Source organism: Tenrec ecaudatus, chromosome 5 (assembly GCF_050624435.1).
Source record: "Tenrec ecaudatus isolate mTenEca1 chromosome 5, mTenEca1.hap1, whole genome shotgun sequence".
In the NCBI taxonomy this organism is placed as follows: Eukaryota; Metazoa; Chordata; class Mammalia; order Afrosoricida; family Tenrecidae; genus Tenrec; species Tenrec ecaudatus.
Window position 1 is genome coordinate 163,642,561 of NC_134534.1, and position 15,343 is coordinate 163,657,903.

Consider the following 15,343-nt stretch of genomic DNA (forward strand, 5'->3'; position numbering starts at 1 on the left):
CCCAAGGGAAAACATCACAAATGGCCTCTGCGGGCATTTGACGTTTTAAAATCTCCACCTGCTTCTTGAGTCTTGGTCAAGTCGAGCAAGAGGCAGCCAAGTCAGCACAGGTGACGGCCTTATCATCCCCTCCTTTGGGGCAGCAGCTCAGCGCATTGGAGGGCTCTATGTAACCAAGCTCTGTGCTTTCAGCTGCGGCTGTGTTTAAACCAGATTTAGGGAAGTCAGAGACAAAAAAAAGAGAGTGAAAAAATGTCCAACAAAGATGAACAATCTTCCAATGAAGATTACAAAAACAAGTCCAAGGCCTCCACGGAGAACCGAAGGATTCAATCTTTTTGTCAGGAAACTTGTCTGTGCATCGCCACCCTAAAACTTTTCAGAGTCTACTCAAATGTATTCCCTGATTTATGTGAGCCTCGAAGGCCTTTGAGTGAGCCTCCCTCCCTAACTCTGAACGCTGCTGGGACCCTGGAGGCCTGGTACTTGACGCTCTTGAAAGGAGTCCCTGCGTAGCACACAGTTAAGTGGTCGGCTACTGATCAAACGGTTGGCGGTTGAGATGAACACAGAAGGACCTCAGACACGATGGCCTGGTGATCTATTCGGAACAAAATCAATCATTGAGAAAGTCCCAGGAGGCACAGTTCACTACTCTGAAATATGTATACCATCATCTTGAGTTGGAATCAACTGAATATGCATCCGGCCTGGCTTTTGGTGTTGGGGCTTTGAAGCGACACACCCATCGTAGATGGGGCCCTTATACACTCTGTGAAGCCTAGACCCTTTCTAGGGTGAGGGGGTAGAGGACAAACAAGAGGAGAGCAATCCGAGTGGTAAAATAATGCTTTATTCCATGGATGAACAAACGCTACCATGCCACATCCTCACTTCCCTCCTACCGGACCTTGTGGCCAGAGCTGGCATCCCCTTTCAGCCCGTGTTGGCTTCGTTGTCGGTCCAGCCCACTGAAACAGCAAGAGCATGAACATGTAGCATTCAGATCGCTCCAGTGTGTCGGCATGTTGGCTCTTCTCACAAATGACGGTGCATCACCTTAAAGAAATCCTGGGATGGGGATCTGCCAATCGACTTCACATCCAAAGCTCATGGGGATGACACCCAAACCCCCAAACACCAAAAACAGCAACATGGACATAGCTTCTCTACCAACGAGATGTCAAAGACACCCACAGCAGGACCAGGAACCGGAGACATCTTCCCTGACAGTCGGGTTGTCAACAAGCTCAAAAGGAAAGGACAGAAATGGATATATTTCAAACTAGCACTTCTAGAGAGTTTCAGATCAGCCAAAGAGTGTTAGCATGCATGCTAAACACAAGATTAGTACTGTGGGTGGGCGTGTGCGCGGGGACGAGTGCGCAATGACGGACACACATTCCTTTCCTATATACAACAAAATGAAATATACACTGTGGATACTGGCTGTACATTTGGTCAAAGGGTAGTTCACAAGGCTAACCTAGGCCATCACCCTTCCTGGTTGCAGCAGGGTAGGGGCATCGAAGAGATGCCGGATGACAGCGTGCGGCACTGCCTCCTCCCCAGCTCCCAAGGGACCCCTGTGGTTCTGTGGGACAGGGTAGAACTGCCCCTGAGAGGTTCCGAGACTGTAACTCTTGACAGGAATCGAGGTGTGTGTGGCCCTGGAATATACCACGAACTCGGGGTGGAATCAAAGCATTGTCTCTCTCTTTTTTTTGTTTCTTAACCAAATGCCACCAGAAAAGCCTGACAACTTATTGAGGTGGATGAGGAGGGTTTTAAGGAGATAGGCAGACGGACAACAGTCAATCTACAGCTGTGTGGGAGAGCGGTGCTCTTGATTCCATTTTTTTGTTTTTAGTGAACAGTAGCAGATGTTTCTCCCTCTCAGCTCTTTGCCATGTCTCTGCGAAGTCTCAAGACGCCCCTTAAAAGAGAGCCGTTACTCTCCAGCGGTTTCCTCATCCCCAAAGCAGCACAGCTACACGCCGACCAAGGAAAACAAAACAGAAAAGAACACAACAGAGTGAAACACAGCCAAACACCCCCGTGACAGGAGACTGAGGAGCGTCAGGGAAAACCATAGGAAAACACAAACGAACGCCTTAAGGTTAACCATTAGCATACAGACGGTCATATTTTGTACAGGAGGAGGTCTGTCATCTCCGTGCAGCTACTTGGTGATGTGGAATCTCCTGATTGCAGAAAGGGGCAAGCCAAGAGGGGGGCGGGGACAGGGACTGTTAAACAGAATGGTGCTGCCCTTGTGGCCACGGCACAGTCACATGGGACAGGATGCGGCGCTGTGGAAGTAGATGGTAGGTCTTCATGAACGTGGTACTCTAAAGCAGATGGCAGGGCTTACTGCTGCGGCTGGGGAGCTTGAATGAAGGGCCGGTTTCTTCCAGGCCTCCACACAGGCCTTTGCTACCATGGTTCCTTGTGGGAGGGGCTGTCTGATCCAGCAGGGGCTTCCGGGGGGCAAAGAGAAGGCAATGCCACCGAGGCCTAGTTGTTCCCATCTGGAATCAGGCATCCCTGGTGACATACCTCCACCCGGGGAAGGAGCTTATTTGTGGAGCAAAGCCGCCTTGGTCTCTGAGACACATGCTATGAAACGGAGCCCCCTGAGCCCTCGGAGGGGAGACAGGGGGGCAGGGGACGTTTCTCAGTTGCATATTGTTAGAGAAAGCCTCGCTTGTGCTTAGAGCTGACTCGGGCTTAGTCCTCCTCCTCTTCGTCTTTCGTTGGGACTGTGGGGACTTTGTCTTGGATCCTGAAGCATTCCACGAAGAAGTTGATGATGGAGCGGTACAGGTGCTGTTGGAGGAAGGCGCTATGGAAGTAATGGCTTTCATCAGGGTAGATCTGCAAGGAAGGCACGAGAAGTTACCACTCATGACCCGACCTTTCCGGGAGGCCGGGAAACAGATTTCCCGGACCCAAGACATCAGGTCTAATAAAAACCCATGCTCCACACTTCTGAATTTCAGCTGATGAGGCTAATTCTCTCAGCCAGTTAAGTCGGAACTTAAGTAACTAGTTTCTTCTACTCCTGGGTGCTTTGCCTGACAACCCAGCTAGAAGGGACCTTGCCTTCCTCCTGCGGTGTAGAAGTTAGCCTCGTTATGAAGATAACCAGCAGCCCCTAGAGCACCCATCCTTTCCATGCGCAGTGGGCTCTCAGGGAGAATTGGCTAAATCTGTTAGAAGCATTTTATGGGCCAGACCCATTAGAGTCTGGGCCTCTTTGAATCTGCAACATGGATGGATGTTCAGAGTTTCTCAAGGCAGCGGGCCAAGCTGTGAGGGCGTTAGGACGCTCTCTCAAAAGATAAGGGAAGAATGCTGTGCTTTTCACGAACCTTTGGGAATGGTGGAACCTTCCGTTTCTCAGCCCCAGCCTCTAGTCCCGCTTCCTCGGGCTCAGACCACCCCTGGCTTGACTACTCTGTACCTGTCTGACCTCAGGCAAGTTCACTTTTCTGGCCTCCGTTTCCAGCTGGGTTGATGAAAATAACAGGATATGAAAATCTCATAAAGTTAGGTGAGAACTACATGAGACTGTATCTCTAAAGTAATTAGGGCAAGACCCGAGAGACAGGCAATACAACAAAAAACTCCTCCCAAACTCACACCAACCCCAAACACCCACTGTCATGGAGTCCATTCTGACTCATAGAGGCCCTGTGGGGCCGAGCAGAACTGCCCCTGTGGGTTTCTGAGACTGTAACTCTTTACAGGAGTACAAAGCCTCATCTTTTTTCCTCGGAGCAGCTGCTAATTTCGAACCGCTGACCTAGTGGTTAACAGCCCAGCACCATGGTAGGTAATTATTAGATTTGGAGCACCTGGCGGTGGAACAGTAAGGCTCATGGGTCCGAATAGAAAGGTCAGTGGTGGGAACCCACCCAGAGGCATCATGGAAGGAAGGGTCTCACAGTTTTCTTCCAAACAAGTGGCTGTTAAAAATCCTCTGCTTCTACTCTGACGAAACCTAAGTATGCGTCTGATCTGCTCATGCGCGCTCATCCCCCAACTACAGCGCAGGTGTGCGTGGTCCCTTCCAAGCCGCTCTTTCTCCGCGGAAAGAGCTTTCCCACTGCTTTGCACGCGGGAAGCCAAGTTGTTGTGCACACACATACCTGTAAGCTGTAATTAGCCTTGCCCTTAATTAGGTGTGTAATGAGTTCTGCCGTGTGCTGGAAATGGATTTTTTCTGTTAAAAAAAAAGAAGAGGCGGAAAGGGCTCGTCAGACCCCAGGGTGCCATCAGGGGAACGTCTGCGCAGACAGGCAGGGTGCGCGTGGCAGGCTTACCGTCAGCGGTGGCATGGATGAGGAGGAACTGCTGCTGCTCCAGGGCAGACACGCGATGCGCCACTTTGGTCATCTGCGCCCGCAGAGGCAAAGGGGGATTGTTAATGGAAGGTACTGCGGGTGGCCAGGTACTTTGATGGGGACCGTGCCGGGGAAGGGGAAGGAAGCTACCAGAGCCACAGCGTCCTAGGAACCTGTGAGCTTTGAATACAATGCACAACAGACTTCAGGAGCCGTCAGGGGAAAGGACAGGGTGATGGCCGCCCAGCTGTCCACACGGCAGATTCTGCCCTGACCCCACAGTGCGGCCCTGCCTACATGCACCAGTTGAAGCAATTCCCGATTGAATACCTGCATGGAGTGCATCACATTGCTGTGATTGAAGTCATTGCTATGGTGAAGATCACACACTTTCTTGGCTGCTGCTAGAAAGGCCAGAGATTCTAGCGCACCCAGAGTCACCTTGCAAGAAAGGCCTGGGGCTGTACTTCGCAAAAGCCAGTCACTGGACACCTTAGGAAATGCAGCCCTTTAAGGCACCCATGGGGTCACTATGAGTTGGGGCCCGACCCATAGCCACCATCAGAAGGGTTTTCTTTTTCTTGTTCAATGGCTTATGTATGGGAGTCATCACCACAGGACACTTCTATGGACCTAGGAAGGACCCTCCATCCCAGCTGTTTCTCAACAACCTTCTTAATTCTTCAAGTTCTAGAGACAAAAATCAGCCCACGCTGTTCATTGGGTGGAGAGAGGCCATGTCAACCTAGATTCACATTATGATGTAAGGACAGATCCAAAAGATGTTCTTAGGGCTTTGGTGGTGCAGATGGGCAAAATATTGGGTTCGGGAAAGGAAGCATATTCTAGAGCTAGGTCAGGGACTTGAGGGATGGGTGAAGGGAATTCAGAGAAAAGACCAGAGACAGAGAAGCCCGCCCAATTTAACCCATTTTACCACTTTGCCAAGTGGCAGTTAAGCTAAGACGTACCTCATATGCCCTGTTGTCAAGTCCATGGAGACCCAGGTACCTTTCAGAAAAGGCAGAAGCTTAAAGGGAAGGAGAGAAAGGGAGAGTTATCTTGTGCCCTAAGACCCCACCAAGTACAAAGGTCCCCAGGCTCGACCTTCGTGCCTCTGGGAGTGGTGGGGAGGGCTCACCTCCACTTAGCCCAGCACACTTTTATTTTTCTAAAACCCACTTCAATCTCTTGGACCTTTCCCTAAGTAAACAGCGGCTACAGTTGTGACATTTAAGTATGTTAATGTTGGTGATTGGCGGTTTTTTATCAGTACAGCAAACCTTAATTAAGCGAAACCTCATTAATCTTAATCCTAAATAAACAGGATAACCTTCTACTTCATCTTTCATTTCGGACTACAGAAAAAGGAACAGATACGAGGAAGGCAGATTGCCACCAGGGTTTAATTTCTTTTTAAATTCTCGGCATGTTGCCAGCCCAGTGTGTTCCCTCGCTTCCTGCAGTTGCACCCCAAGCCTCGGCTCCGGCTGTAGCTTCTGGAGGAGGGCCCCCTTGTCTGGAAGATTACCAAAGCAACAGCGAGCCTGTAGACAGGGTTGTGTCTCTCCGGCTGGAGAGCGTGTGAAACGACTTCTACCGGGTTTCGGGCTCACCTCAGTCCGTGAGAAGCAAACCATATAGGATCTCTAGTGCTGGGCCCCGTGACAAATCGAGCCATGGGGTGGGAGCATGGGAATCTGAATTAGGTAAATTTGAAAAGGCATGATTACAGAAATGAACAAAGTCTCACTGAATATGAAAAATATGTAATCGGCTGCGTGCTTTCCCATGAGTAAAGTCACTTTAAATTATTCTGAATTAGGAGAGTTCTTGTATAATTAAAAGTTAAAATTTGCATCGGAAAGGACACGGTAAAGACAGCGCATCTGCTGTGAGATTAGGTTGGGCTGGCCAGAGGGCATCAGCTCTGTTCTTGAGATGGTCTTGGAATTCAGGTGGGATGCACTCCAGGTCGTAATTTGGCTCTCATGGAATTGTTTTAATTTTCTTCAGCTTCAACTCTAACTTGCATATAAGCAGTTGATGGTCTGTGTCGGAGTTGCCCGCTGGCCTTATTCTGACGTATAGTTTAGAGACCATCTCAAGAACAGACTTAATACCTGGAACACTAATGGCAGATGACAGACGAGTTGTGACATGAGACCCAGGGCCCCATAAACAAAGAGAAGGCCATTCAAAAGAACAGGCGAGAAGGAAAGGCAAAAATGAATGCCAGAAGAGATTCTAAATGTATCATAAACCTTAGGACAACTACAGTGAATGGAAGAGACGATGAAGTAAAAGAACTGGTCATATTTCAAAGTGCAGCTCGAGAACACGAAAATATTATAATGACACGTGCAAAGGCCGGAGTTCGAAAAAGCAAATTGGAAATAGACGCATTACTCAAGCTGAAAGAATTGAAGAAAAGAATTCAAGATTCGATTTGCAATAGTGCAGGATTCTATTAGTCAATTATTGACATAAGAAGCAACAAGGGAAGGTGGAAGGAGTACACAGAACACTGCATCAGACAGAACTGGTTAAAACCCAACTACTTCTGAAGGTAGCATTCCATCCAAAACGGGACAGAGCTTTGCATGCTAACAGTGAAGAGGATTTGAAGCAACTATGGATTACAACTCAATGTAAAAATAACATCTCCTAACTGGACCAATAGACAACATCACAATAAACCAAAAAGGATGGAAGTTGTCAAGGAGTTCATGTCACTTGGCTCTACAATCAATGTTCACAGAAGCAGCAGTCAAATCAAATGATGCATTGCCTTGGGCGAATCTCCTGCACAAGATTATGTATTTGACGTGTTTAAAAGAAAAGACGCCACTCTCAGGACTGCAGTGTGCTGGGCCCAAGTCATGGTGTTTTCCAGGACCCCATATGCGTGTGGAAACTGGGCTCCGGCTAAGGTGGCGAGAGAATCGGTGTCTTTGAATGCTGGAGTTGACACATTCAATACTCCGTGGACTGCCAGGAAGAGCAAATCTCTCTCAGAAGAGGTACAGCTAGAATGCTCCTCAAAGGCAAGGAAGGTGAGACCTGGTTTCACGTACTCTGGACAAGTTATCAGGAGGGGACTAGTTCCTGGAGAAGGAACTATCACGGTTGGCAAAGGAAAGGATCGGCCCCAAACAGAGGACGATTCTCTGTGCGAGGGATCGACCCGGTGGCCGCAACAAGGAGCTCAAACATAGCAAGCACTGAGAGGCTGGCATAGACCCTGCTGAACAAAGGGTCACCAAGAGTCACAACAGACTGGATGGCATCTGACAACAAAACCAGGCAGAGGACAGCGGCACCCCACAGTCTCTGGATTGCCATGTGGCTTCGAAGGATGGGCAACTCTGCCAGCCGAGTGGTGCAGCTGGGGTGCAACGCTTGTTCTTTCTGTTCTCATCCTGTTCACTGTCAAGGTCGTTGGTTCTCTGAAGCCCTGACTCAAAGGCCAGTTCACAAAGCCACCCACACAACTTCCCAGCACTCTTACAAGTATGTGTCAGTCACAAAGCCACTCATTCCGAGCAAGGGGCTGGTTGACCAGAGGGAGGAGACTACGAGGTGCCTCAGGCCCGTAACAGTGATAGCAAGGCACCAGGTGTACATTGGCAGAGGTCTGGTTCTCACACCATGTGTCCGGCAACAAGTCTTTCAGACACATCATCCTTCCCGCCCCCGCCCGGGACAGACATTAAGCAGATGCTATGGGCGCTGCCTGAGGAAGGGTGGCCGAGAGCAAGGGACAGGTGAGTTCTGTAGATCCCTGCTGTCTCATCATCCAGTAGGCACTGTCTCTCAACCACTTAATCCGTCCCACTGGGTAACTGCCAACACGTGACTCAGAGCTGCCGGCCAGCCAGACTCCCGGGCTGAAGGCAGTTTGGACAGACCTCTTCCCAACTCCCACCACTGCAAGGGAAGTTGCTGGCTCTATTTTCTACTCCTGGGCTTGTCTCTTAGGACAATTTTTATGAATGACTGGACCGACACATGTCATGAAAACAAATGGTTTGAAAGTTGCCCCTTTCCTTCCCCAGGTTCTTTTTTGAACGTTTTACCTATTTGCATAGGGCACCAAAGTCATTCATTATGGACTCTGGGGCGGGGGGTTAGAAGAGCAGGGGTTGGGGTTTTAATGGGGTGGAAGAGAGACATACTCGGTCCTTATCAAGGACATTTACCATAGAGCTTGAAGTCTGTTATTGGAGAGAGAGCAGAGCCACAGGTGAAAATCTGACCTTGATTTTCACCCTTCACTGGGAGGATGTAAGTGCTCAGGTAGCCACCATAATCCTAAAAGAGAAAATGAATGGAGAGAGGTAAGTGGGTATAAATGCCAATAACCTAGTCCGAAAAAATAGCGTTAGACACAATGAGATCCGTGGCTCAACCATTTTCATGTGGTTTTCTTCTCTTTTAAACTTTAATCTGAGACGTTTCAGAGAGGTAACGTATTAGGTGTGCTGAGTTGTCCCCTGTTCTGGGTCTCAGTTTTGCATGCGATGGAGATGGAATGTGATAAGAAATGGGCTTTCCAACTGCAGACTATGTACATGTAAGGTAGCCATACAATTAAACAACGCGGGAGGTGGTTGAGTATCATTAAACATATTTATATTATTGAAAAGGCCTGGGGATATTTGGAGGCAGGATGGTAACAAAAGAAAGATGACTAGCGTAGAGGTCTCTCTGGCCCTAGAAGGGGGAGGATGGGAAGTGTATCAGTGCCCACATGTTGGGGAATGTCCACATTCATGCTGATCCTTGCCATGCAGGGACATGGAGTAGGTGGATGCTAGCCGGCTCTCTAGGATCTTATCACTCAGCCATGGGCCTCCATTCCCTAGAGGCTGCAGCCTTCTGACATGAGTCACCATATGGACCCTTCTCTGGTGTGATGAGTCAGTACATGACTCTGCCGCCTTGCTTCCTCCCATTTCAGTAAACCTTGTAGGTGAATGTTGTTGCATAAACACGGAAATAAGACTGTTGCCTTCCTTTCACTGCCCGTGGCACAGACCAACTGTAGAAGGCATATGTGAGGAGAGTAATGGAGAACCTAATAGACCTCTCTAGCAGGTACCTGGCCTCACTGTCCTTTCCCTCCAGACAATGTACAAAGGAACATTGATAAACGAGTGGTCAAATAAGGGCCCTTAGTGCGGGAATGAGTAAGCATCGAACTTCTCGATCGTAAGTTTAATTGCCCACACACCACCAAGCTTGACTCTTTCTCAATAGATCAAGATTAGGTGTGAACAATAAAGTGATTTAAAGCTCTGGAACCCATGGACGTGTGGAATAGAAGGCAGTACATACTCACCTTCCCAAACACAGCAACACGTGTCTTGTCAATGTACTGTTCTCTCAACATTGTCCTGCAAGGTCAATGAAGAGGGATTTAATCTCAAATAGACATCGGGATCGCATTCCCCGCCCCCCACGGCCTGGGACAGTACTTTCTCGCCATTTCAAGTATGAAAACCCCTTCATAAATCAAAGGAAACATTGGGAATCTCATATACTTGCTGTACTGCTTTTATTTAGTTAGCACATAGGCAATACTTCCACATAAAAAAATCCAAATACCCCTTGCAAATGTTCCAAGCATCTAAAGCCTACAGATGGAGACACTTTACTCAAAGAAATGGAATGCAGTCTTGGGAGATTGCTAGGTTCTCTGTGGGTCTCTGGCCTCCCATTGCTCTTCTCCCATGTTACTCCCAGGTTCTGCTTGCTCTCTCAGCCCCAGAGATGGTCCTCCAGGCTGACGAGCTTTGGCTCAGTGGTGCAGGGGTTAACAGTTGAGCACTTCAGGGCTCTTTGTTCCAGCCCTTGGGAGGAGGTCCCTGTCCTGCGTCATTGGAGAGGCAGCATCCGGCTTCTGGGTCAGTCCCTACCTTAGGAACAGCTAGCTTAGTGCCCCAGCCTGACTTCATCTGTGCCCTTACCTTATTTTCAAAAGTATCTCCATACCCTTTTCCACTGTGGTCCCTTGTTGCCCCACTATATGATTGGTGTGTTATTTCTGGACCCAAATTGAGAAGCAGGAATCCCACCACCTGTTAACAGTGTCCACCAAAGATTGCTGGCTGTTCTCTGAATCCCCCAGTAAGGCCTATTTCTTTGGCTACATCCATGGTCACAGCTTCCTTCCTTCCCACTTCCCTAATACTCCTTCTTCCACTTCATGACAGCTACATTCTTTCACGACTACATTCTATTATCCCATTCTGTTCACTGTGTTCTGCTGGCCGGACCAGGCCGCTCACATCATCGGTAATTTCCTCTTTTGCTAGTCTGATGGGAGAGTCAACTTTTGGGGACCTAGCTAGGTCAGCCTTCTGCTCAGAATACTGTTTTCACTGCTCCTGGCAGAAGCGAGCAAATACAACCTTCCAGATGTCCCAGCTTGGAGAAATAATTTTTAAAAAATCATTGTATTGGGGGCTTATACAACTCATCACAATCCATACATACATCAGTTGTGTAAAGCACAGTTGTACATTCATTGCCCTCATCATTCTCAAAACATTTTCTCTCCACTTAAGCCCCTAGCATCAGCTCCTCATTTCCCCCCTCCCTCCCTGCTCCCCCTTTCCTCACGAACCCTTGATAATTTATAAACTATTATTTTGTCATATCTTGCACTGTCCGACGTCTCCCTTTGCCCACTTTTCTGTTGTCCCCCAGGGAGGAGGTTATATGTAGATCCTTGTAATCGGTTCCCCCTTTCCATCCCACCCTCCTGGAGAAGCAATTTCTACAAAGAAGTAATTTCCTAGACTTCTTTGTATCATAAAAATTCAGGTAATAGTTACATTATTATTATTATTAATAGGTTTACCCAAGTTATACATGTGAAAAATGATGAGTTATTGTTTGGTTTGGATTAATTTTTTTAAAGAATGGTTTTATTGGCATATAATTCACATATTCAATTTGGTAGTTCAATCGCACCAAGTAGAGTTGTCCGACCACCACCACCACCACCACCACCAGTTGTTTTCTTCATTTCTTGTAGTTATCAATATTAGTTCCCCATTCCCCCCAACCTTCCCCACCATCCCCTCAAGGAACCACTAATCCAGTAATGTTTTACCTATCCTGGATTTCGTATATGGAAAACCATTAAGAATAGCTAACAAGAATAACGAAGTAAAATAAATACAAACTTCATTCGAAAAGAAAGCAGAACATATTATAAGCTAGAACAATTTAAACAGATCGTAAGGGAGATGAAGTGATATGGTGCTAAATTTTAACCTAACGGCGTCTGTAACCATCCACTTTCCGATGTGCTCTGCATGAGAGCAAGGCTGCTCATGTCCCTGCTCCCTGCTCAGAGGAACGTCAGGAGGGGCTTAATCCATGTGCATTTCCTCTTCCCTTTTCTTCTTTTTTAAAAATGGAAACAACTTTAAAATGGGTCCAAAGGGAGAGCAAATGATATTACATTGTGACCTAACTATGTCTGCCATAACTGACTTTGCCATGCTCACTGGCTGGTAACTGAGCTATCCTGCTATGATCAGAAGGTAGTCACCAGAGGCTTACTCCACGTGTGGATCTTGCACATGGATTTTGGGCTCTCACTGTCATCCATAGCTTTCACAAACCAGATGTTCACAATTTAAGCTTTGATTCCATTCCCTCCTTTAGATTTGGATCATGTTATTTACAATCCTTGGATCACACAGACAGGTGTGCTACTTCCATGTGGACTTAATTGACTCCTCATTTACAAGGCTGCTTGTTTGAGAACAAGCCGTTAAGATCACAGACACTATTCTTTTTGATAGCTGGGCACCATCTAGTTTCTTTGGTCTAGATTAACTTTAATTCTTATTTTAGAATTACTAGCCAAGAGTAACAACAAAATGGAGTATTATGTCTTCCTCCTCCTCCATCATCATCACCCATTAATTGAGTACTGTAATTAAGGTCCTGTGCTAAGTTTGGGAATACAGTATTATTTATAGTCACTGTCTTCAAGAAAAGTCCTTGTGTGGTGAAAATGTGTTGAACATGACTACCAGATCACTAACCTAAATGTTGGCAGTTTGAACCCACTCAGTACTTCTGTGGAATAACAACCTTCTGTCCTGCTTTCTACATGGGCATCAGTATCCATTGTTAGACATAAGCCAGACAAGAACAACTGAGACACGAGATTAAAGAATAGGAAGAGTTATTAACAAAACTTGTGCAGGGGCCAGCGCCTGAGCCAAAAAGGAAGTCAGGCTGTCTGGCCCAGTTTGCTTACAGACTTAAGTTTTTACAGGGTGGAATCCACAATTGAGCTGTGCAAGCAAGCAAGTCAGCTGGAACAGAAGCAGATCTTGCAGTTGGGGGGTTAGGCTAAATATCCGGGTGCAGGGCGGTCTGTTGCTAGTTCCAAGAACAAAGGGCTCCTTTGGTTTTTCTGAGAATGTTATAAGGCCTGTGGTCGCACCTAAGGTTTGGTACAGAATATTTGTTTCATACAAAATGGCTTTACTTAGGCCAACTATCACAGCATGACCTTGAAACTGGAGGAACTAGATGGTGCCCAGCGACCCACTATCAACTGCTCTGAAAGGGATTGCATTATAGAAGGTCCTGGACAGAGTGGAAGAAGAATGTGGAACAAAAATCAAAATAATGAAAAAAAAGATGAGGCTTACTTGTTGGATAGAGACTGGTGGAACTTCTAAGACTCCCACCTTTAATCACCCTTCTGGTGTGCAAATGAACTCACCCTATGGCTCTATTTTCAGCCAAACAACCGACAGGTCTGTAAGTGGCGCAATAGCACTAGTGCAGTACACACACGTGGAAATGATGAACCATTTGAAATAAAGAAGATGTCATTTACCCAACGAGAAATTTCAGAAGGATGAGGAAGGCAGGAGAAATGGGAACAAGAAACATAAGAAGTGGGATTAGTGATGTTCCATAGTTGCGGGGGGGCGGGCGGTTATACTAATGAGATAAAACAAAATGTGTATGAATTGTTTAATGTAAAATTGATGATCTCCTCTATAAACCTTCACTCAATTCACAAAAAGTTTCCAAGTGAAAGCCAAGGAAAGCTCATGCAGGAAGTCTATTCTGTAACACATGGGGTTGTCCTGAGATGGAATAGACGACAACAAATTTTGGGTTTGGTTTGGTTTTGTCTAAGAAGCTTATATTCAAATAGAGTCAAAATACCTTGTGTTGGATGTTGAACTATTAACAAGCTGGGGGGCCTTCCAACACATCAGTTTTCTGGAGAAATGGGATATGCTCCAGACTTTGGTTCAGTGACGGTAGGGGGTAAAGTGTAGTCCTATAACAAGCAATTTAAATTTCAGCTGGAATTCTGAGTGCTGCCTTGCCCACTATCTTCTCCCAGCACTCTCACCCAGCCTGCAGGAACTCGTTTTGAGAAGGAAATAGTTCCTGGAGAAAATATATCATGAAACTGAGTGAGTAACTTCAGTAGAGAGCAGGATTATCCCAGTAACCCTCAGCTGAGCCCGCCTGCCAATGGCTCAGTCTATATCCTCAGAATTTGCATGCAGGGTTTCTGTGCTTTTTAATAAGTGAAAGAGAAGTGGAGTTTCACAAGAACACTGGAAAACATCCCCATATGAAAGATACCACACCATAGCAAACAAACAAAAACCAGAGCACAAGAAACAGAAGTCATGCAGTGAAAAGAGGAAAACTTGGAGAAAACCACTATGGATATATTTAGATATTGACCAATAAACCCAACATAGTATGCTTGTTGATCAAAAAAAAGTCTTAAAATTTAAACATTCTTGCCCTTGTCCCATTGTTTCCTGTTGACTTTCCTTTTATTGTATATTGCCTTCCCCGTTATCCAAGTATCCACCTCTAGCCAGTAATTCACCCTCTCTCACACTCATATCAAAGAATGATAGCCATCAAAGACTCTTTCTTTTAGCACGAAAACCATTTTTTCTTGAATATTTACAATATTTGTTCTGTACTCGACTATTTTCACTCCGCATACAGTGCTCTTGTTTTTTTATGTAATGAAGTATTTCGTAGATTCACCATTACTCTTTGCCACTGCAGCGTAGCCTGTTTGTTCCAAAGTGTGTTTATCCATCATTCCATTGATAGGCATTTAGATGGTTTCCATCTTGTTGCTCTGTGACTAGGGCTGGACTGGACAGGGCTGTGCACATATGGAGTCCCTTTGCTGCTCTTACTCCTCTTAGTGGAGGGGTTGCTGGGTCGTATGGTATTTCTAGTTTCAACTTTGAGAGGGCGCATCATGCCCTTTCCCCAGTGGATGCACCATTTTCCAGGCCCACCCGCGGTGCGTGAAGGCTGTGCGCCTGGCCTTGTGGTTAGCAGCCACCCAGGTCCTTCGAAAATTAACAGAAAGTTGAACAATTAAAAAAAAGAAAAGTATCAAGAATAAATTCAGGGTTACTCAAAGTCAGCACAATAAAAGTTCCAGGAAGAAAATAGTTGGAATCGATGAAGTGTTTTGGAAAAAAAGAACACTTGCAGAAATCTAGCTGGTTCGCTAAGTATAAAAGTATCAAAAGGTGAAGCTGCTGTTTCTTCATGCTTCCCCCCTTTAGGTCTTCACGTTTTGGTATTTTTGCTTAATAAAGATCTCTGTGACATTGCATCAACATGTGCTTACTCGCCCTCGAAGTTTACTGCTTTACTTTTCGGAGCATCTTTTCATTTTACTGCAGTTACCACTTTGTTATTTCACCTGAGGAGTCTTCCATGTCTCCAGTTGTAATATTTCCCAATCATTTTTCAGACCAGCTAGACTCCAGCAAGTATTCTTCCCCCCACAAATACTTTACCAAAATTCTGAATAATGACCCTCATGTGTAAAGCACTCTGGCATCTTCTAAGAATAGTCCATTCTTTCAGTCTCACATATTTTAAATTATCCTATAGCCATCTTCTTGATAAGTAATTGAGAAAAGTGAGTGGCGATTCTCTTTCCC

At 46.4% G+C, this 15,343-nt stretch overlaps 1 protein-coding gene across 1 annotated transcript in view; it reads right to left on the bottom strand.

The window, feature by feature from the left end:
- Positions 1–899: 899 nt before the first annotated feature.
- DPP6 (dipeptidyl peptidase like 6) overlaps positions 900–15,343 on the bottom strand; it is an 890,123-nt gene continuing 875,679 nt past the window's right edge. The window contains exons 21-26 of the mRNA XM_075550777.1: positions 9,694–9,748; positions 8,552–8,663; positions 5,321–5,379; positions 4,329–4,401; positions 4,155–4,228; positions 900–2,877 (exon numbers count right to left, since the gene is read on the bottom strand). Coding sequence (XP_075406892.1) covers positions 2,731–2,877; positions 4,155–4,228; positions 4,329–4,401; positions 5,321–5,379; positions 8,552–8,663; positions 9,694–9,748 — 520 coding nt within the window. The 3' untranslated portion in view covers positions 900–2,730. The remainder of the gene's footprint in view (positions 2,878–4,154; positions 4,229–4,328; positions 4,402–5,320; positions 5,380–8,551; positions 8,664–9,693; positions 9,749–15,343) is intronic.